At 44.9% G+C, this 24,542-nt stretch overlaps 2 protein-coding genes across 2 annotated transcripts; one reads left to right on the top strand and one right to left on the bottom strand.

Moving 5' to 3' along the window:
- The first annotated feature begins 7,888 nt into the window (after positions 1-7,888).
- LOC123074418 (BTB/POZ and MATH domain-containing protein 2-like) lies at positions 7,889-10,371 on the top strand. The gene is made up of 2 exons (XM_044497276.1): positions 7,889-9,269; positions 9,356-10,371. Exon 1 carries the CDS (start codon positions 8,066-8,068, stop codon positions 9,098-9,100), a length of 1,035 nt encoding a protein of 344 aa, XP_044353211.1. The 5' UTR covers positions 7,889-8,065; the 3' UTR covers positions 9,101-9,269; positions 9,356-10,371.
- A 5,793-nt stretch (positions 10,372-16,164) lies between these two features.
- On the bottom strand, positions 16,165-16,968 carry LOC123078025 (MFS18 protein). Its single transcript, XM_044500407.1, has one exon. The coding sequence runs from the start codon at positions 16,860-16,862 to the stop codon at positions 16,500-16,502; it is 363 nt and encodes a 120-aa protein (XP_044356342.1). The 5' UTR covers positions 16,863-16,968; the 3' UTR covers positions 16,165-16,499.
- Positions 16,969-24,542: the final 7,574 nt, after the last annotated feature.

Genomic DNA, 24,542 nt, shown 5'->3' on the forward strand with positions numbered 1-24,542 from the left:
ATCCTGCTTCGCTCATCAGATGTCGAAGGACTCTGAGTCTCGCTTAGCCTTATACCATGTGAGAGTGGCAAGAACCCTTTCTTCGCCCCACTCATGTTGAACTGCTTCAGCACTTTATCTATGTACGTGCTCTGGCTTAAGCCGAGCAGCCTCCTCGATCTATCTCTATAGATCTTAATGGCTAAAATGTACATTGCCTCACCAAGGTCTTTCATCGAAAACTGGCCATTCAATGACTCCTTGACCGAGTTCAGCATCGAAACATCATTTCCGATCAGTAGTATGTCATCCACATACAAGATCAAAAACACTATTGAGCTCCCACTTAACTTCTTGTATAAACAAGAGTCCTCTTCGCTTTTGATGAAACCGAAACCAGTGACGACCTCATCAAAACGAATGTTCCAGCTCCGAGATGCTTGCCTCAACCCATAAATGGATCTCTTGAGCTTGCATACCTTACTAGTGCTAGTCGGATCGACAAAACCCTCGGGTTGTATCATATACACATCCTCGGTTAAATTTCCGTGAAGGAAAGCCGTCTTGACATCCATCTGCCATATCTCGTAATCGAAATATGCAGCTATAGCTAGTACGATCCTCACCGACTTCAGCATCGCTACCGGCGAGTAAGTCTCGTCGTAGTCAATTCCTTGAACTTGTCCATAACCCTTAGCAACAAGCCGAGCTTTGTGGATCTGAACATTTCCATCCACATCGGTTTTCTTCTTAAAGACCCATTTGCAACCAATGGCTGTTACGCCAGGCGGCAGATCAACCAAGTCCCAAACTTGATTCTCATCCATGGACTTTAACTTAGATCTCATGGCCTCTAGCCATGCCTCGGAATCTGGGCTCACCATCGCTTCCGCATATGTAGCCGGTTCGTCGCTTTCTAGCAACAATACATCACACACTCTGCGCAATCTCTCCGACCTCCGTGGTTCCGGTGCCGCTTCCACTACGGGTTCCCTGACTGACTCCGGTATGATCTCATCACCAGCCGAGCCGTCCCCGAGTGGTCCTTGAATTTCTTCGAGTCGGACTGTCCTCCCACTGGCCTCCCGACTGAGAAACTCTTTCTCAAGGAATACCCCGTTCCGAGCAACAAACACTTTGTTCTCTTCCCGGTTGTAGAAGCTATATCCCAAGGTTTCCCTCGGATATCCCACGAATATGCATTTATCTGACTTGGGTGTAAGCTTCTCTGACATAAGTCGCTTGACAAATGCTTCACAACCCCAAATCTTTAGAAAAGACAAACTTGGACTCTTCCCGGTCCACATCTCATGTGGTGTCTTGTCTACGGATTTTGATGGTACCCTGTTAAGTGTGAAAGCTGCAGTTTCTAGAGTGTATCCCCAGAATGACAAGGGTAAATCCGATTTGCTCATCATAGACCGTACCATGTCCAACAAGGTCCTATTCCTCCGTTCCGACACGCCGTTTCTCTGTGGCGTACCCGGAGGTGTGAGCTGAGGTACTATACCTCGGCTTTTCAGATGATCATCAAACTCCTGGCTCATGTACTCACCTCCACGATCTGATCGTAGAAGCTTTATAGTCTTGCCGAGTTGATTCTCAACCTCGTTCTGAAACTCTTTGAACTTTTCAAAAGTTTCCGACTTGTGCCTCATCAAATAGATATATCCATATCTACTCAAGTCGTCGGTAAAAGTCATGAAGTACTGATATCCACCTCTGCCAGTTGTGCTCATTGGACCACACACATCACTATGTATAAGTTCCAATAGCTCGGACACCCTCTCGCAACTCTTTGCGAAAGGAGACTTAGTCATCTTGCCGAGCAAGCATGATTCACATGTCTCGAACGACCCAAAGTCGGACGAAGTTAGGAGCCCATCATCATGGAGCTTCTTCATGCGTTTCAGACTAATGTGTCCAAGCCGGCAATGCTAGAAGTATGTCGGATTTATCTCATTACGCTTATGCCTCTTGACATTCACGTTATAGACCGGTTCCTGTTCCAGATTCAATATAAATAGCCCATCTACAATGGGTGCATAGCCGTGGAACATACCATTCAAATAAAACGAACAACCATTGTCCTTTAAATTGAACTCATAACCCCGACTCATCAAACATGAGGCAGAAATAATGTTCCGACTAAGTGCAGGAATGTAATAACAGTTATTCAATTCCAAAATAAATCCAGAAGGAAGTTGGAGCTGCATCGTGCCGACCTCCAACACAGCAACTCTTGCTTTGTTGCCGACCCCGATGTCAATCTCCCCTTGTGCCACACGCCTAGTTCTTACCAGCCCCTGCGTCGAGTTGCAAATATGAACAACTAATCCGGTATCAAATACCCAAGAGCTACTAGGTATGTCAGCAAGGTAAATGTCTATAACATATGCAACAAGTGTACCTTTGCCTGAAGCAGCATTCCCGGCCTTCTTGCCATGCTCTACAAGCCACTTGATATAGTTCCTCTTCCAGTGACCGGTCTCCTTGCAATGAAAGCAAATGGTCTTCGAGTCCGGTCCTGACTTTGGCGGAGCGGCGGAGGTTACCGTCTCCATGCCCTTTGCCTTAGCCTTCTTCTTGGACCAACTCTTCTAGAACTTAGCCGATTTCTGCACCATCAACACTTGATGCATGCCTTTCTTAATATCCTGCTCTGCCACCTTAAGCATCCCATGCAATTCAGTGAGCTTCTTGTCCATGCCATGCATATGATAGTTCGAGATGAACGTCCCATAGTTGGGCGGAAGAGAACCCAGAACTGCATCAGTAGCCTGCTCATCCAAGAGCGGGAAGCCCAGCCGATCCAAAGCTTGCACATATCCGATCATCTTGATCACATGTGGGCTCAGTGGATCACCTTCCTTCAGCTTGCAATCCATCAAGGATCGCCAGACGTTGAACCTTTCGGTTTTAGCCTGTGTCTGAAACATGCTCTTGAGACTCTCGATCATATCGTAAGCCTCAACATTTTTGAAATGCTGTTGCAAATCGGGCTCCATACAAGCCAGCATCAGACAGCTGATCTCCGTTGATTCATCAATGAGTTTCTGGTAGGCATTCTTAGTTGTGTCACTAGCATTATCGACAGGTTCCTCTGGAAGTGGATCCTCTAGAACATGTTCCTTTTTATCATGCTTGAGAACAATTCTCAAATTTCTATACCAGGTGGTAAAGTTTGTTCCATTCAGTTTATCCTTTTCCAGAATTGATTTCAATGCAAAGTTGGGTTGAGCAGGTGGTGCCATTGATCTACAACAGAAAATATGCAATCACTAAGCAATGTGTTTATGTAGAGTAATTCTAGCCTTAAACGATAATACTCCCACTGAAGTTGGCATCCCTCCGCAAACTCTCAGTGATTCAGGATCCGACTAGCACATGCGACTAGTGAGCTTTAGCATCACTGCTAGACAACAGGCCTATCAGGTAAGCAACTCCTTGCTAATCGTATCTCTATACAATTCCTGTCGGTCGGGATGGTATCTCATACCCCGGCTCCCAACCTTCTTTGCCACAAGGCCCAAAACCGTTTTGATAGCCTTGTCAAGTTAACCTGATGCAGTGCATGTCCGTGTCCGACACGAACCCTTCAGTTCAAGGACACCCAGCGGCACCTCAATTTTATGAGCCCACTACTAGACGTACTTGACGTGCGAAGGTGCAACATCAGGGATGGCAATTCGCTTGATATTCATGAGGGATCTTTCTACCATTCTAACATGCATAGAAAACAAGAAGCATAACAATCACAAATAAACATATATCGTGAAATAGTATGGCTCCTTTATGGACGTTCTTCCAGGTCGGCTCCGACTCCGATGACCATCTAGGAACTCCATCTTGTTTGTCACACCGGGACACCAAGCCACCAACCTGATCTCTATTATCCAACTACTACAACTAGTAATGAATTTTACATAGAGTCACAAGTCGACACGCAGGTCGTTACACAATATAAGGACAACACTTTGGCTCCTGCCGGCTGACAAACATGACACGCAGGCCATGTATAATTTACACACATGCATCACATACACATGAGCCATACTATTCACATCAAACCCTACAAAATAAAGTTATGCATAGAATCGCATTCCACCGGTTTGAGTGATCGTGTATGAAATATAAGGCGCTACACACACGGCGGTCCCGATCACGCCGAATTTTCCGATCTGACCGATCTCATCGATCATCGCGAATCCGATTCGGATTTATGTTTCACTGTTAACCCCGATGGCAGATAACCGACCGGTAGGGGTAGGTTGTGTCACGACCTCATCGATCCCGATTGACAGAAAACATAGCCTCATCGATCCCCATGTGCAGTTGATCTCATCAACCGTGCACACAGCCGATCTCATCAACGACAACGGATCTCATTTGCCGCCTCCACATATCTAATATGCATACGATCTGAATCCCAATCCTATAGCAGAGGCTCTGATACCACTGTTGGGCTCTATGGTAGGGTGCGTCGACTACAAATTAAATTTTCCTACGCGCACAACATCTAGGAACATGCTATGGGAGATGGATCACAGTTCGTTACCACTAGACGCGCAGTGCCGTGCAACGGAAGTAGAGTTGAGGCAGCGCGTCCGCGTGGTTCGTCTCCTCCTTGTCCGATCTCCCTTGAACAGCCGGTCGTCGGATCCCACGTACAAGTTCGCCGGAGCGGCGCAGGTGCACCGCCTCTAACGGTATCCGCGCGTGCAGGAGGAACACCATGCGGCGGACTGCTAGGTCCGATCACACAGTCGGCGACGAGTGGAGGTGTCTATTCACAACACATGCAAACCCTAGTGACAGCGCCAAAGTGATCAACCGCATGAGTGTGCCGCACCTCCACTTTATATAGGCGTCCGTCGCGGGCTCAACACTTGGGCCTCGCACAGACCCTAAAGCCCATAAGTCTACTCGGCAACAATCCGAATACAGCTCGGATCACATCCGACCAGTGTCCTCGGATCCGACCTCGTAGGTTCCTTCCCTTAAGCGTGCGACCCCTTAGGTTCAAGTCGGCTTGGTCGCAGTTCGGATCACCTCCGAACTGCACGGTTGGTAGCGGCCTCTAGCAAGGCATGTCGAACACCAAGCAGACTATGAAGCTGGTTAGGCGAACCTGTACATCACACATCCATTCCTTTTGCCACACGATATATGTTGTCGGGCTCAAGGCGAGTCTGTCCCTTGTGCTAGCTCGACCTCTTTCTCGTTTCAGTGATGCCGACCACAAACCGGATTATCTCATAATCCTAATCGCATGGCCTTGCTTATCCTGGTCGGATCACACGAGGGGCCCAGAGTATATCTCTCCTGATCGGAGGGGCAAATCCCATCTTGCTCGACCACGTCTCGCAGCATGGGTCTGGACAAGCCCGAAACCTACCTTTGTAACTACCCAGTCACAGAGTAGCGTTTGGTCGGCCCAAAGCATGTCTGTCACCATCCCGAGTACATGTGCCAGCTCAAGTCTTAGGACATAGAACATATGTTGTACTAGAGACTCACAGATGACATATCGCTGCGTCTCATAGTTGGGTCTGTCCGACTCGGACCTTATCTCGACTCGGATCCGACTACGTCGGATCCGACTAGATCCTTCCAAGTCCATATTATCCGATTAGCATCCAATGCTCCATGGCTAGTGAGACCAAGCCATCGACCGTGTCATATGCTAGTCTAGTTGGCTGTGTGTCCACACAGCCCTTTTGACTAGGGACCTTTTAGGACAGTCATCATACAATGCATAGTCCCACAAACAAGTCACATACTTACTGATACACATCATTGATAATGTCCAAGGACAATCTTTATTCATAAACACATAGGAAATATCATCATACATGATTGCCTCTAGGGCATATCTCCAACAGTATATTTTCAAAGACGGTTCTATTTTGTATACCGCGCTATTTTTTTCCTTTCCATCCCAGAAAGAAGTAAATAATAAATTACCACAAACAGAAACAAGATAATAGGACTAAAACCAAATAGAATGTGTTGCCAAAAGAAAAAAGAAATCTATTACGAGTAGCATATATAAGAATCAAGAAGAGTTCTTACATGGATCTCTAACTTCTCAATAAAGGAGTTGTCCTAAGAATGGAAACCACATTTGGAAGCTTGTCGGTATCTTCAACTGTTATACCCATTAACAACTATAAGCACTTAAGATGGGGAAACAAGCATGTGCTATTCAACACTAATGGCATCTGCAAGACAAAAGAACAAAGTTGATTGCCTAGATGATATTACTTAAATTTAATTGTAACCTCAAGGGCATTGCAGGAGCAAACCTCTAGCCGCGGGTTAAAAGTCTGTAGCATCAGATTTTCTATGCTCGAAATACCATTGAGAAGTGCACCGACAACGTCTTGAAAATTTATCATGGCGAAACATATATCTGCATTTTCCAGCTCCGAGTCTTGATTTATAACAATAGGAAGAATGGGTCCATCATATTGAAAGGTATCCAATTTCAAAACTCTAAGTTCTATCCTGGTCACCCTACAAAGTATAAGTGTTAGGTGTCGCAGGTGGGACAATGGACGATCCGACTTTAATTCGCTATCCAGGAAGCATCTGACTAAGCTTAGCCGTTTAAGATAACAACAATTGGAGAATATGACCTGAAGATCTTTTCTAGTGATATCCACGAATTCCAGGTCAAGCTTTCTTAGGCTTGGGAAACCATTGAATTTAAATGGTGGTCTGAAGGATACAAAGCTAAGTTGAATACATTCTAGACGTGATTTGCTTTCAGTATCCAAAAGGTGAAATGGAAATATGTAACGAAAGATATCTCAAACTGCCTTGTTAACCGGCCATAAGTAGATAGCAATGCTCTTTGTCTGTGACGACACAACAAAATCAACACATTTATTGAGATGAGTAGCCAGCATGATGTCAAATTCGAATTTGACATGGAATTCTTCGACCACCGTCCCATGGAAATTTCTCAAGACTGCATTGACATCATTGATGAGCTTGTGCATGTATTCATAACATTCTTTTCTTGAAAAGCTATCACGGCAACACCCAGCAGCACCAGTGAAACATAATTTGTGGCAAGAAATATCGCGGATAGGTCTCCAGTGACTTGACAAAACACTGGCCCTTGAAATCTCTTTAGGAGGCAACGTTGACAAAATTATGCACATCACATCCTGCGTTAACGGAATATAGATGCTCAAGATTACAAGTTATAGTTGTACTCGACTGTATATCAGAAAAAGGAAAATTTGGCACACATTTGAAAGGTCTTCCAATTTAATGTGTGACCTCGACTTCTTATAGATTGAATTCCCATGGGTATGGTCTGATGATGTTGCTTTGCACATTTGATGCCTCCCCATTTGTAAAACCGAATATGAGAAGTCAGAGTTCCTCCAAGATTATATGGTATTAACTAGTGGATATTCACAAGTGTATTAACTAGTAGTAGTAGGCATTACCGTGGATAATTCGAGGAACTAGTAGTTTGTCGTCGGTGCCAGCGGTTCGGTGCTTGGGGGGTCCGATTGTTTTTTTTTAAGAAAACCCGCCCACTTTATTGATTCATCTCAATGATCATAGGTACAAGGTTTTGTTCATGGGGTAGTCCCAACCAAATGTGTCGGCCAGGCCCAAGATTACAATCAAACTTGGCGAGATTATGAGCTTTTAAATTAAACAAACTACGCTCATGACTAAAACAGCAAAAAGCAAAAGTATTTCTAGTGAAATTAATCTCCTTTATTATGGCGCCGTGTTCTCCACCAGATTCTTTTTTTTAGCACTGTTCTCCACCAGATTCATTCCCAATATCTTTGATCACCCCCTCACAATCAGAAAGAAGCAATGTTGGCTTTTAACAGGACGTCGAGACCATTTGATTCGTCCAGGAGGAGGAATTGGACTCGGATTCCTGGGCCCGATTTTAGAGAGGAAGGAAGCGCGTTCCGCTTCCCGGCCCAACCCTCTTTCCTTCCGCTTCCCGGCCCAACCCTCCATACAAATGCAAAACCCTAATAAGAAACCCTAAGAAACCCTTCTCCCCCGCCACCGGCCACCACCCCGACCAACGGAGGCAGCGATGGGATGCACGGCGTCCACGCGACGTGCGGGGTGGGGCTCGCTCGTGTTCGATGTCTCAGGGTACGGCGGAGTTAGCCTCGACGTACAATCATCAGAAGTATTCACCGTCGGCGCTTACGACTGGCAGATTCGTTTCTATGAGGAAGGAGTGTTTGGGCATTCCGGAGGCTATGTGGCGGTCTATCTCTTTTTAGTCAGCAAGAAGGCCAAGGTGAGGGCAACATTCGAGCTCAGTTTGGTGGACATCACTGGATCAACGCCGCCTCGTACGATGAGGACGGTCGACGCAGAATTTGACTCTGGCGACCGAACGTGCTTCGGCCATCCCGAGTTCATGAGGAAGAGCGAGCTCGAGGCGTCGCCTTACCTTCGCGGCGATCGCCTCACAATTGAGTGTGCCATCACTATCTGCAAGGAAGCGCCGGTCTCGTCGAAATCGTTTGCTGAGGTGCCGCCATCCGACATCACGGATCACCTCAGGAAGCTGTGGCAAGGGAAAGAGGGCAGCGATGTCACCTTCGAGGTTCAAGGGGAGGCTTTTCCTGCCCACAAGACGGTGCTCGCGATGCGGTCGCCGGTGTTTAAGGCAGAGCTGTACGGTGCCTTGAGGGAAAATGATATGGGTCGCGTTATCATTGGCGACATGCAACCTGCAGTCTTCGAGGCCCTGCTCCATTTTATATACACCGATTCATTGCCCACCATGGATGATCTTTACCAAGATCAAGATGAATACAAAGAGATTATTGGACATTTGCTTGTAGCCGCGGATCGGTATGCCATGGAAAGACTGAAGATCATATGTGAAAGCATCCTTTGCAAGAACATAGATGTGAAGACCGTGGTGACTACACTGGCTTTGGCTGATCAGCATCACTGCAACAAGTTGACTGATGCTTGCATTGAATTTATTGCCTCTTTGGGTAAAGTGGATGATATAATAGCAAGCCAGGGATATGCTGAGCTCAAAAGAACCTGTCCTTTGGCTTTACTGGAACTGTGGGAGAAGGCAACTAGGCTCTACATGATATAGTCTTCATTTCACATTGGCATGCGTGTTAAGTCGCATACATATCTTGCTACTTGTTTGATGAAGGATTAGTTTATTTTAATATATATGGAGCTTCGGTGAAAAACAGTACTACTCTGCTAATGTTTTTCATTTGCCAAGATGTTGCATACTTATCCTTTTAGCGCAAATGGTATTGTTGCTAAACAATATATATGAGTGTTTAATTGTTTGTTAAAAATTAAGTCATAGGTTTTAATTACCACACTACATGTGCAGGCTAGTGTATGCTACTCAGTTCGATGGTGATATCTGCCGTAACGAATAAGCAGCAAAATGCGACAAGAGTGGGCCAGGAGTGTGTTAATGTGATTATAAGGGAACATTTCATCAAAATATGAAATTCGAAACGGGAGAACGAATGCCACATTTTCGAACTCTTGAGTGTTGTAAAACAATGGGGGTGCATTTGAAACAATAATTCTTGCACTGGAAGGTGTTCAATTTCTATTGTCAGGTACTTTTCTGTTCTTGCATCCTCCAATTGGTTTCAGTTTTTATTTTACTTACCTGAAAAGTTGAGACTGAATCCATAAGCAGTTGACCCATCGGTATGCTTTTAATCTTTTACAAATATAAAATGAATTAAGTAATCAATCTAACCTATGGAATGATTGAGTACCATCACATCATCCAACTATACTGTTATATAAACATCATCGGTACATCACAGTATTGGGCAATTGGCCTATATTGCTATTACTTTGAATGAAACACATTTGTACTATATGACAGTAACTAATTGGAAGAGTGCAGTATGTTAATGCACCTGCATATCCTTAAGAATAAAATATCCAATAAAAGTTGACATTTGAAAGTACCCCTTGTGTTGTAAAGTAATCATTTTGATACAGAAGGAACGTAATAATGAAGGCAAGCATGTAAAAAACTGGGGAAAGTATTGTTCGTAACAGGTTATATGCAGCCCTACCGTCTACAGGAACGCATCAAAGCAAACTTCGGAAATTGGTGCATGTCAGGCAAGTCAGGATTTAGTTGTTATTTACAGAGGTGATTTCTGTTCCCTTTAATTTGTAGAAATTTGGGGCAGGGAAGCAACGGAATATTTTTTTCAAAAGTATTCTCAAGCTGATTTGTATGTGACGAGATTATTAATCAGTTTGATCGAGATATTTTTTGTATTTGACGCAGTATGTATGTACCAAGCAGGATTGCAAGTCAATCTCACCTTAGGATATTATTCATACCTATTAGCAAGTCTACATGGATCATTTAATGTTGCAATTGTGTGCTGACCCGAAACCCTAGAAATAGTTCAACCATTTTCCTCAAAGGCGTATTATTACATCTAAGGCAAAATCAATTGATTAGTTTTACTATTTCTAACGTTTCTAAGTAGTGTTGAACCATCTCCACAGGAGCTTGACAATTTAGTGCTACTAGCCATGTTTCACAGTACTAACACAAGGGTTAATGCAGAAGTCTTTTATATAATTATTGACCTTGAGGAACACATAGCATTTGTTGCGAGATGGAACAATAAGTGTAGCTTATAGTGACATCAAAGATTGCAGCTGTATTTCACAATATTTTGATGCTCAGAAAATCTTCTTGCTTTTGATAGTTCTGTAAGACCGCACGATACAGTGGTTCTCTTAGGTGTATATGAAATTAGTTCAGTTAAAATTAGGGGTCTATGATTTTTCACCACGTTTTCCAGCCATTAGATATAAATGTTTTATTTAAGTCTATTGAAAGTTACTAATGACATCTGGAAGTCTGCACCTCCCTCTTTTTTCAGACCTAAGTTGTTTCTCCGAAAGTCCAGCATAATACTCTGAAAAGAAGGTCAGGTTTTCTCCCTTTAGTCAAGTTACTCTGACCTGGTTTAATTTTAAAATAGTAGATATATTCCTTCCTAATTTAGTCAAGTTACCCTGCTAATCTACCAGGCAGTTCCATGTTTACACTTGTTGCGTAAATATTCTTCTCTTTATTTGACCAGATGTTCACTGAACTATGGTCGGTCATTGGTTATTTGTTTGTTTGTGTGCAGTTTGCTTTTTTAAACCCAATATTTAAACATGAAACTAAAATATTAAGTTTATCTGAATAACATTTGGTCACTGAACTATTCCTCGTTCACTATAATTTTGTCAAAGTTTTATGTACCTGATTTAGGTTTTAAAAAAATGTTCATAAAATTATCATACAACTTGAGAGAAACCTATCTTAGTTTTGGTTATTACGAGGAGACAGAAAAGAGATGACATAGGCCTATAGCTGAGAGGAGAGAGAAATTATGTGATTTGGCACAGCAGACTAGCACAAAGGCCCCAGAAGGGGGTTGTAAAGTGAACGGTTCTCAGAGTTCACATGGTTAAATGAACCAAATCAAAGTCCAAGATTGTAATCTGAACCCTAAAACGATTTAATGGGGTGATATGGACTTCTCGACTACTAGAGAATGTGCCTTCAACTTGCAGGGTCAATGGACATGCACCTTTGATTTAACATTTGAGATTTTAAATGCTCTCTGAATTAGGGCAAGCAAACAAACATTCTCTTAAAATTGTCGTTTATGTGCTTGTTCTATTAATTTTCTTTTAGTGATTCACATTTGAGACTTTTTTTCTTAAATTGAAGAATTTATAAGCTCTAAATATAAAGTAATGTGTATAAATCACAGGGAAATGAATTGAAAAATGTAGAACTACATACTCCCTCCGTAAAGAAATATAAGACCATTTAGATCACTTCCTAAAAGGTACTCTCTCTGTAAAAAAATATAAGACCGTTTAGATCAGTTTTCACTCCAAAAAGCTGGAAAAAAGAGCAAATCTCGGATAGCACAAAAGCCAAGGTGACCCAGAACAATTATTTCACTTATTTCTAGTTTAAGAAGGACCTTGTGCGCGGTTCACGACTCCCGGTGCTTAGAGATGCGGTTCACTACAGCAGCGGTAAGAAAAACAAGAAAACAGGTATCAAGAGATGGAAGTGAAAGAAGAACTGTTGATCGACCGGTGGTTTGGGTCTTGCCTTTTAGGATTCGGCTCCCTGGTAATGAACTGAAAAAGAGACTGTCACCGCTGAGAACGAGACGACACAGGTTGTGGTTCTTCTCCGGCATACGCTAGCTGCTGGAACCCACTGAGTTCAAGTCCGAAAAGGATTGGACTCTGCGACATTGACCGACGCGACGCTATACCGGAAAGACTAAAGAAAGGTATGTAGGATATGACACTTGAATGGATATGGATGGCGAAAGACTTAACTATGAGTTTTGTAGAAGCAATAAGTGTTGCACTGCAAGTATTCAATACCTGAACAAGGCATACGAAGTAGGTTTTTTTTTTCACTTTGGCGAAATGCATCTCCAGACATGACCATCTCATCATTTACTTTCAGCGATGATTCGATCACTAAAATGACATCGTCCCCGTCATCATTATTCCGGTGGATGGTGAATCGATCCATGGCCTCAAAGCACCATGGGTTTCTAGCAACAATCACAAAGACCACACAAGATAACATCCCACTTTTATTAATTATTAGGACGTTTGTAAAAGCATTAATTTGCATCTTATTATTTAAATGCGTATTTGGATTTTCTAGAACATTTAAATTTAAACTATTTTCAACTCAAGGAAATAAAAGAGAGAAGATAATATTACTTATATTCCTTATGAAAAGAGTGAGAAAATGTTAAGATGTCATTTGGAGTGGATAAATCCAATCTTTGGAATTAAATAAACCCTACAAATATTTAAGGGAATTATTATTAGGTCCAAACTAGCTGTATAAAATAAAATGAATTTACAAAATTGCACTTCGAGTTGGGAATAATTTTTCTAGGCTCTATATGAGTATTTTGTTTTTTGCAATTTTCTGGTATTTTCTGAAAAATATATATTTTAGACTATTATTTGAGCCAAAATTAATTTGTAGACTAATTTTATTATGAAATCCTATCCTAACTAGACCAGAACAATGTTTCAGCCCAGTAACACACACCGCGACTATTTTAGGCCCCCGGCCTAGTTCCTTTGTCAAAACGATATGGGCATCGAGGGCCGTTAGTTTTATGATCATCTCTTTCTCTCTTTTCTTGCCTCACTGCTCTGCATCGTTTTGCCATACTGTCTTTGCTCATGGAGCACCACATCGTCTGAACAATGCACACCCGACCACACCAGAGCACCGCCGAGCACTCCACACCCGTCCAGACCACCGACCACCACCGACCACACCGCTGTGATGACTGCGACAAGTTTAACCCTGACGTGTACTTCCTTGACACTGACGACCATCGGAGACCATGCCACATTTGACCCGAGTCGTCGTGCCACTGTCTTCTCCGTGGCCGCCGCTGTTCACTGCCGCCCCATCTCGTTCTCGTTCGTCTGTTTAGAAATAGATTGTGTATTTTAGAATTTATTTCTTCCGAATTGTTGTTTGAACTTGGCCCTAGATCTGCATTTAAATCCAACGGTTGTTATTCTGTTTGAGCCTGAATCGGTGTCTTTTGATTTGGTTTGTCCGTTTTCATTTAAATAGGACGACTATATTTTATTTAGCCATGAATCGGTATCAACTAGTCTGATGCTGCCACGTGCCACACTATTTTGCAGAAAATCCCACGAAACTTCTAACGTTCTAACTTTTCAAGCGTAGCTCCAAAGAAGACGAACATTTTGCAAATTGTTAGTCTTGGAGTGCTTATGACCTATCAGTTTAACATTTTTAATTATTCAAATGTGATCAATTCAAATTCAAATTTAAATATTATTTTAGCCATATCTTGCAATCTGGAGATCACCAATATGGTTGTTTCTTTTTGCATGATGAAAGCCTGATCAAATCCTATGTACTAAGCCGTTAATAGTACATATCAAAATCATTCCTATGTCATGTATATGATGCATCTTTTATGCCTTTCGCTCTTATAGTTGCACTTTTGCACTTAAGACCCTATATTAGCTAAGGCTATATATACTAGTCCCTCCGATCCATAATAATTGACGCAACCTCTATACAATATCTTACTTACATTGTATAGAGGTTGCGTCAATTAATTTGGATCGAAGGGAATAATATGTTTTGTTTGCTATCTTTGCAAGTAATTTTATTTGTATGCTTAATTATAATTGTTTTTAAATTTATTTCATTCTACGATAGATTGTTTGGGTGCGAAGCCGCTTACTTACATGAGTATTATCACCAGCACCAAGGCAAGTCGCATTCTTTTGTGCATGTCCATGTACCTATATCTTTACTAAGCATTTAGTATATTTTGAGTAGTATGTATGAGCATGTTTATATATTCTAAATATGCAAGTATGATCCCACTATAGTTCAGTAAGTAGGTCTGAGTTCTAGTTACTTGTCTGTCGTTGTTGTAGTTTGCTTAAAGTAGGCGGATACTTTGGTGAAGTGTAATTCGTGGGAAGTTATGAATGATAATGTAATAAGGAAAACCAACTAAATTCGTGGTACGTGGGTGGAATAGTAATTATAAAGTGGTGAGGTACAATGTCAGCATCATGGAGAATGTGATCTCTTAAAAGATTCACCTATGGCATTGCACACTAGTGAACCGCCGCTAAGGCTTAAAAAGACCAACCAGTTTTCACGAATACTTGCTTCCATGTGCAACCACAAGCAATTTTGAGCTTTGTCTTAGTTGAGTAGGTTGTGGTGAACCTTGCCTTGTAGGCTACCCTCTGGAAGTCTCCGTCTTGATCTTCTACCAGTTCTCCCATGTTGAACACGAACCTCACCGGATCTTCGACCTTCCGGCGCCTGCCGTCGAGTCGATGACACGGTCACGAAGATAGCGCCAACCAACCAAGCACGGTGCGCGCAGGCCAGATCGCTTGCGACGGTGGCAACATCTGCTGCATGGTCACCACACATCCCAGCCGGCGTCGCGGGTGACGACTTCCTCTAGAGCACACCGGATCTCCAGGTCAAAGGACATGGCGGTGTTGCTCCCTTTCCTTTCCGCTGCCACATGGGCGCTTGCTGCAACCCGACGGTGTGAAGGATTAGGAAGGCGCGCAGCCGCCCGTGCCCTAGAACGAGCTGTTGCTGCTGCATCATAACCACATGGACTGCATCAAAGCCATTGCCTATACATCGCTACACCTCGTCGAATAGCAACAGGAACAGAGCCCCCTTGCCGCCATCGGCCACACAAGCAAACCCGGCGGCGACGGCAGCAACGATGGGAGGACGCTTGGGCAGAGGCTCGCCGAAAAAATGGATCTGCAGGCCGCTCGTGTCGCCCACGTGGGCGACGCGGGGCAGCTCAGTTGGTATATGTCGTCTTTTTACATACTCTGTTCTTGTTGGAAAAGAAAATCCACACCTATAGAGGCAAAACGCAGCAAGCCGTTGGATTTCTCGTCGTCCGAAGGTAGAACAACAAGTATCGTACGTATAGCGGTTTGGATACACAGGCGTGACTACTACTCCGTATACGTAGAATGAGGTAATGTACATAAATGCGAGAACAGTTACTCCCACCCCCCCACCCCTACAGCCTGCAGCTGAATTTACAGCGACAACAGTACTTGCCTGTACGTGCTGCAACCTGCAATGCCATGTGGTAACTTCAAAGCTAGCTAGCGCTCTTTCTTTTCAGTTTTGATAATAATTTGTTTTTCCTTCTTACTATTGCTGAGCAGTGGTGTTTTATTCATCCTCTGCCTTGGTCTTAATTTATACTAGTGCAGTACTACTACCTCCGTCTCATAATATAAACGATTTTATATTATGGGACCAATGGAGTAGTTAATTAACTGGGAATTGTTAATTGGGCTTCCAACTCGTGTCGTCTAAAGACATCTCTTTCTTTTTCTCTTCAGTTTTTTCTACTCCAGTACCGTTCAAGATATCGGTGATGGGACTTAAGAAAAACTTGTCTAGATCGTCAAGTTTCATTCCAATCGACACTACTGAGCTTAGCAATATACTCCGACCAAAACACAACGTGAGTTTGCTGTTCCAACCAAATGGTAGTCGAGCTCGTAATTAACAAGTAGTAAACCAACAAAAGCTTATACTACAATAATATTCCATTCATTTCATCATCACTTACCACAGCACAAGCGACACGTACATCTAGCATTATTCATATGCCTCAAGAACATGCACCACTACTACAGATAACCAAGAACTTAACACGAACGAGCGATAGAGATTGACCTAACGACGTAATTAAGCGACAAACACAACAAACAAATCGAGTTCTCCAAACGTACGTACGCGCGGCGTATAGCGCCCACAGAACCATGCATGCACGCTACGAGTAGCACTACCGAACCATCAACCATCCGCCCCGTCAGTGCTTGCCACACACCAGCGGATCTAGCTATCAACGGCCGCCCTCAGCTTTTCACGGCTTCTTGGCGTGCTCGTCGACGGCAGCTGCAGCGGGGGACCCCGGCATGCCGCCGAAGCCGCCGAGACCGGTGGAGCCGCCGAGGCCGGGGGAGCTGCCGCCGAGGAAGGGCATGCTGCCGATGCCGCTGATGCCCGGGGTGGCGCCGCTGCTGCCGGGGAGGCTGAATCCCGGCATGCTGCTGCCGCCGGGGAGGCCGCCGAGGCGGTCGAAGGGCGGGAAGGTCGTCGGCTGCAGGACCGCGTCCTTGCTGGCGGCTGCCGCGTCCGTCGTCTTGATGTTCCTCGCCTCGGCGCTGGTCGCCGCGGCCAGCACGGCGAGGACGAGCACCGCCACCATCTTGGTCGACTTCTCCATCGCTAGCCTGCCCCTGAACTGGTGCTCTTGCTCCTGGCTAGTGTGTGAGTGGCTGCTTGCTTTGCTTGCTTGCTGCTTCTTAGCTCTGTGGGAGGTGGAGGAGGAAGAAAGGTGGCGGGAGGTTTTATAGCCGGGGAGGCAGCGTCATTCAAGTGGTGGCAGCTCATCGATCGGCCTGAGCGACGGTAGGTGGGGGGCGTTAAGGAGACGATTAAAGGAGCGGGTACCTGCTGCGGTTTGCTGCCATCCTGTGATCTCCATTAATACTTTTGCTCTTACAGACCAGTGGTGCATCAATGGGGGAGGAAGAGAGGGGGAAATTGTAGATCTGGTCGTGTTTGGGAGCTAGCTGTAGCGTGCATCAAGAGTGTTCAAAATCCAGTGATTTGGCTTATGTTTTGGGGTAGTAGCACTACTTCTTATACTGTGACCAGAGACGCTAAAATAAAATGAGAAGTTAACGTGCTACTACTAGCAATTTAGCATTCCTGTCTTTTTTCCCTTTGCTAAACAACTAAACAAGATTAACATTTACAGCACTGTTGTTTTCTTCGTTTCAGTCTGATAAACAGCCTTGCTGGCCAACAACTAACACCGCTATATAATTATTTCGAGTAGTTTGACGAACAAAGGTTCGAATTAATGGATCGATACGGATCTGTATGTTTGCATGCATGCCTCGTTGAAAATAATATTTTTGCGATCAGTGCATCAATGGGAGAGGGAATGAAGAATGATGTATGTATCTCCTTGTGCTTGGGACATGGGAGCCAGTAGCTTTGCTTGCATCGACATGGGGTGCGCGTACTTGCAAAATTGGGAAAATTGGCGGGTGACTACTTGACATTTGCCTGAAAAAAAAGATTCATTCAATTTTGTTAGCCCGGGGATCAAAATCCAGCGGTTCTCCTTCATCTTCTTCTTCCAGCCCTAATCCCCACCCCACAGAAGCTTCTTCCTTCCTCCAGCCACTCAAGTATGGCTCCATCTTGTCGGTGTCGTGACAAGATGTGTCACGCACCAACCGTGCGCCTCATGATCGCCATAGATCAAGCTCAAGAGAGAAGAACTACGTGCCATCATCCTCCCTCATGGTGGTATGCAGATCTTTGTAAAGAAGAATATCAACAAGAAGACCTATCAAGCAAGGCTTGGGCTCGGTGGTGGCATACAAATCTTTGTACAGAAGGTTTGCATCCTCCTTAGGTGCCCACAAGTTCAGCAGGTATCCTACCAAGACATCCGGCAACGACGGATGGCCAAGACCCGGGAACAATCTCACCCTACAACGGCTGCCCACAGCTGGCATGCACTCAGCCAGCCTTCGACAGCAAGCTACCGCCTCACCTACGCGTGGCGCAGCGGTTCTGCGCTCGCAGGGCTCTCGCGCCACGCGGCCGGTGGGCAGGCGCGCCAGGCGGTGGACAAGACGCAAGGGGTGACTCACTCACGGTGCACACTTGTGTCGAGACATGTCAGGCTTCCAGTAGGTGTCACCTAGGTTGGTTTTGACAAGACAGGGGTCCGTTCCCGAAAGACGGAAGGCGATGACACCTCATCACACATTTAATGCATCCACCTACCTAATCCGATCAAGGTCACTTTCCTTAGCCTCGAAGCCATGTGTGGTACCCCTTGAAGTATAAAAGGAGGGCCAGGCCAAGAGGAGAGGGGGGCCGAGAGAACTGAAAAAGAGGCAAATAGCTAAGAGGTTGGACACTTCGTAGAACACCAGTAGGGATACACTATCCTCCCCATTCTCGGGAAGGTTTTGTAGCTCTAATCCACCCATAAAAACACACACCAAAAGCAGGAGTAAGGTATTACGCACCATGCGGCCCGAACCTGGGTAAATCACCGTGTCCATTGTGCATGATTTGGTAGTGCAGGTCCGAACTAGCAGAAGGACGTCTCTCGTCCACGGTGTCACGCGTGTGTTTCGTACACGCGCCCCAACAGCTGGCGCGCCAGGTAGGGGGGGGGGGCGCTCGTGCAGATTTACATCAACAAAGCCACCGACGTCTTTGTCGACACAAAATTCATCATCATGAGCTTTTCAAGATGGGGAGGGAGTGTCCGCGCAACGTCGCCGGCCGGCGAGCACTTGAGTGTGAGCAGCGCAGCGCATGCCGATGGCATAGCCCCGCGCCCTATCCCCAAGGGGGCTCACCCAAGGCCGCGTCTTCGCGGGAAACACCAAGATTTGTGCTCGCCTCGGAGCGGCGCCCTCTGTCCTGCCCCTCACAATGGAAGGGGGTGCTTCGTCTTCTCCACCCATCCGACGGGCGGCAGGACTACCACCTTCCGAGCTTCCCAGCTGGGACAACGGCCCGGTGAATCCCTCGGATAGTTCACCTGGCACTTTCTCCAGGTCAAACGTGAAGTCCGAGACCTCCCGCACAAGGGCATCCTCAATGCGTTTTATGCAGGCATCTGGAACGCCAATGTCTGTGACAAGCTCGCTTCTCGCGCTGTGCCCACACTGTTGGAAATATGCCCTAGAGGCAATAATAAAGTGGTTATTATTATATTTCCTTAATCATTATAAAGGTTTATTATTCAAGCTATAATTGTATTGATCGGAAACTTAAATACATGTGTGGATAAATAAACAAATACCAAGTCCCTAGTAAGTCTCTACTAGACTAACTCGTTGATCAAAAGATGGTTAAGGTTTCCTGACCATAGACATGAGTTGTCGTCTGATAACGGGATCACATCATTAGGAGAATGATGTGATGGACAAGACCCATCCGTTAGCATAGCATATGATTGTTCGGTTTATTGCTGCTGCTTTCTTAATCTCAAATACATGTTCGTTCGACCATTTGATCATGCAACTCCCGGACTCCGGAGGAATGCCTTGTGTGTATCAAACGTCACTTCTTAACTGGGTGATCATAAAGGTGCTCTACAGGTATCTCCGAAGGTGTCTGTTGAGTTGGCATGGATCAAGATTGGGATTTGTCATTCCGTATGACGGAAAGGCATCTCTGGGCCCTCTCGGTAATACAACATCACAAGAAGCTTGCAAGCAAAGTGACTAAGGAGTTAGTTACAAGATTGTGTATTACGGAACGAGTAAAGATACTTGCCGGTAACGAGATTGAACTAGGTATGGAGATACCGATGATTGAATCTCGGGCAAGTAACATACCGATGGACAAAGGGAACTACGTATGTTGTCATACAGGTTCAACCGATAAAGATATTCGTAGAATATGTAGGAACCAATATGGGCATCCAGGTCCCGATATTGGTTATTGACCGGAGAAGCGTCTCGGTCATGTCTACATAATTCTCGAACCCGTAGGGTACGCACGCTTAACGTTCATTGACGATATAGTATTATATGAGTTATGTTTGTTGGTGACTGAATGTTGTTCGGAGTCCTGGATGAGATCACAGACATGACGAGGAGCTCCAGAATGGTCCGGGGCTTTAGGTCGGTGCAAAAGGAAGTTTTGCGGAGGTCGGGGACCAGACGCCGAGGACCATGGCGTCTGGGCCAGACGCCAAGGACCGTGGCGTCTGGTGCTGAAATCCGAGAAGGACTCTTACTTGCGTTCCAAACCGACTTTGGGGAGGCCCTCTCCCCAAGTAACGACCCCAGGGCTCAACATATAAATAGAGGAGCAGGGCTAGCCCCTAGAACACAAGTTTTTGAGCCTCCTCTAGTTGGTCCTAGTTGACTAATTAGAGCTAGCTCTAGCTACCTCTAATCCTCATAATTAGAAGCCCAGTGTGGTTCTAATCTCCTCCCTCTAGTTCACCCTCCTCTCTAAAACCGTTATGCTTGGCAAAGCCCTGCGGAAATAGTTTCACCACCATCGTCACCACGCCATCTTGTTGTCGGAACTCATCTACTACTTTGCCCCTCTTGCTGGATCAAGAAGGCGAGGACGTCATCGAGCTGAACGTGTGCTGAACGCGGAGGTGTCGTACGTTCGGTGCTTGATCGAAACGGATCATGAAGGTGTACGACTACATCAACCGCGTTGATAAACGCTTCCGCTTAGTGATCTACAAGGGTATGTAGATGCTCTCTCCCTCTCGTAGCTATGCATCTCCATGGATAGATCTTGCATGTGCGTAGAATTTTTTTTGTTTTCCATGCAACGTTTCCCAACACACACTTGCAGAGCTCTATCGCATTGCATATAAGTGTGCTTGGGACGATGTAGCTGGTCCCTCTTCAGGGGCTTGGCGGCGCGAGCGACGTCAAGATGACGTTGGAAGGACTTCCACAGAGGGGACGAAAGGCTGGAAAAGTTGGAAGGAGGGATCCATCTTCGTCAAGATGGCTGCTCGGAATGGAGCTCATTGTGAGATCTCGTTCGAGGGCGGCCAAGTATCTTCAACTGCTAGCTCCCAAGAAGAGGAATGTCCGTGAAGCACTCATGGCCCAAGGAAGTTGAACAAAGGCGCACATTCCTTCTTGTCGTGGCAAATAGAGGAAGGTCTTGGCATCTTTTGTAAAGTTGCAAGTGTAGTACTAAGGAAGGTTTCGCCCGTGTACAAAGCATTGTTATCTACCTTCAATTTCGAACTTGGGAAACATACTGGTGATTGCTCGCATGGTCCACCCAGAGACCAACGGAAACCCTGAGTCCTTAAAAACTAGGTGTACGATGGGTCTCACTCCTCGTATGGCGAACACATTTTTCGAGACTGTGCTGATCTATGTTCCCTTCAAAGGATGCGACCTCCTCGGGGGAGCATTGGCCATCCCCTACTAAGGCTCTTCGGGACTGGAAAAGCTAACTAACGCTTCCTCGTTGTTAATATTCTGAGGATACTCTTTCGTCTGAATTATACTATCTTCTTATTACGATCCTCCGAGATTATGTACTTAGACTGGGTGAGGAAATAGCTTTCTTGGACGTTTCCACACTCTTATGTCGTGCATTGTTCCGTCCCGGCAACACCATCGTGGCAATGTAACGATCCTGGATAGTTAAGCCTCGGGAAGGCGATCTCCTAGTGGATTGCTACCATAGGATATGCTCCTAAAATAGCTCTGCGACTGGGCATGCGCACTCAAAGGCATTCTTCGAACATGGGGCACATACGTAAGTACAGACCAGGGGAATCGATTAAGAAGCAGTGATATAGTCAAGAAATAGTAGCATAAATTGTTTCTTGAACTTCAAAGTCTCAGTACTAATTAAGGGCTCCATTAAAAATTTGTTTGGGCCCTTCGTCCATTTCAATAAGTGCAGGAGGGGGATGCAAGGTCATGCTCTGCTGCTTCCGCCAGCAGATGAATTGACATCCTCCTAGAGCAGCCCTTGACGATGCCAGAGATGTAATGAGCCACTGCCTCTTCGTTGCCCGCTCATCAGCATGGGAGTCAATGGGCTTGCCGATCACTCGAAGATCAACATTGGAGAATGATGGTGGAGCCGAGAAAGGACCTCTTGAAGACTTTCTTGGCAAGCTCTTTCACCTCGCATGCCACCTTGGCCATGCACTGGGTGAAGGAAATATGCCCTAGAGGCAATAATAAAGTTATTATTTTATTTCCTTATAACATGATAAATGTCTATTATTCATGCTAGAATTGTATTAACCGGAAACTTGATACATGTGTGAATACATAGACAAAACAAAGTGTCCCTAGTATGCCTCTACTAGACTAGCTAGCTCGTTAATCAAAGATGGTTAAGTTTCCTGACCATAGACATGTGACATTTGATGAACGGGATCCATCATTAGAGAATGATGGGATGGACAAGACCCATCCGTTAGCTTAGCATTATGATCGTTGAGTTTTATTGCTATTGCTTTCTTCATGACTTATACATGTTCCTCTGACTATGAGATTCTGCAACTCCCCAATACCGGAGGAACACCTTGTGTGCTATCAAACGTCACAACGTAACTGGGTGATTGATCTTCCCGAATACATGTTCCTCTTCCTGCTCGTTTCTATGCTTCTCCTAGATAGATCTTGTGTGATCGTAGGAATTTTTTTGAAATACTACGTTCCCCAATAGTGGCATCCGAGCCAGGTCTATACGTAGATGTTTTATGCACGAGTAGAACACAAAGAGTTGTGGGCGATAATAGTCATACTGCTTACCAGCATGTGATACTTTGATTCGACGGTATTGTTGGATGAAGCGTCCCAGACCGACATTACATGACCGCGTTCATGAGACTGGTTCTACCGCCGTGCTTCGCACACAGGTGGCTAGTGGGTGTCTGTCTCTCCAATTATAGTTGAATCGAGTGTGACTATGCCCGGTCCTTGTTGAAGGTTAAAACATCACACTTGACGAAAAATCGTTGTGGTTTTGATGCGTAGGTAAGAACGGTTCTTGCTAAGCCCGTAGCAGCCACGTAAAACTTCCAACAACAAAGTAGAGGACGTCTAACTTGTTTTTTGCAGGGCTTGCTGTGATGTGATATGGTCAAGACGTGATGATATATAAATTGTTGTATGAGATGATCATGTTTTGTAACAGTTATCGGCAACTGGCAGGAGCCATATGGTTGTCGCTTTATTGTATGAAATGCAATCGCCATGTAATTGCTTTACTTTATCACTAAGCAGTAGCGTTAGTCGTAGAAGCAATAGTTGGCGAGACGACAACGATGCTTCGATGGAGATCAAGGTGTCAAGCCAGTGACGTTGGTGCTCATGACGGTGCTTTGGAGATGGAGATCAAAGGCACAAGATGATGATGGCCATATCATATCACTTATATTGATTGCATGTGATGTTTATCCTTTATGCATCTTATTTTGCTTAGTACGGCGGTAGCATTATAAGATGACCCCTCACTAAATTTCAAGGTATAAGTGTTCTCCCTGAGTATGCACCGTTGCTACAGTTCGTCGTGCCGAGACACCACGTGATGATCGGGTGTGATAAGCTCTACGTTCACATACAACGGGTGCAAGCCAGTTTTGCACACGGAGAATACTTGGGTTAAACTTGACGAGCCTAGCATATGCAGATATGGCCTCGGAACACTGAGACCGGAAGGTCGAACGTGAATCATATAGTAGATATGATCAACATAGTGATGTTCACCATTGAAAGCTACTCCATCTCACGTGATGATCGGACATGGTTTAGTTGATATGGATCACATGATCATTTAGATGACTAGAGGGATGTCTATATAAGTGGGAGTTCTTAAGTAATATGATTAATTGAACTTTAATTTATCATAAACTTAGTCCTGATAGTATTTGCATAACTATGTTGTAGATCAATAGCTCGCGATGTAGCTCCCCGTTTATTTTTTATATGTTCCTAGAGAAAAACTATGTTGAAAGATGATAGTAGCAATGATGCGGACTAGGTCCGAGATATGAGGATTATCCTCATTGCTGCACGGAAGAATTATGTCCTTGATGCACCGCTAGGTGATGGACCTATTGCAGGAGCAGATGCAGACATTATGAACGTTTCGCAAGCTCGGTATGATAACTACTTGATAGTTTAGTGTGCCATGCTTTACGGCTTAGAACCGGGACTTCAAAAATGTTTTGAACGCCACGGAGCATATAAGATGTTCCAAGAGCTGAAATTGGTATTTCAGACTCATGCCCGAGTCGAGAGGTATGAGACCTTTTACATGTACTTTGCCTACAAGATGGAGGAGAATAGCTCACCCAGTGAGCGTGTGCTCAGATTGTCTGAGTACTACAATCGCTTGAATCAAG

Source organism: Triticum aestivum, chromosome 3D (genome assembly GCF_018294505.1).
Source record: "Triticum aestivum cultivar Chinese Spring chromosome 3D, IWGSC CS RefSeq v2.1, whole genome shotgun sequence".
In the NCBI taxonomy this organism is placed as follows: domain Eukaryota; kingdom Viridiplantae; phylum Streptophyta; class Magnoliopsida; order Poales; family Poaceae; genus Triticum; species Triticum aestivum.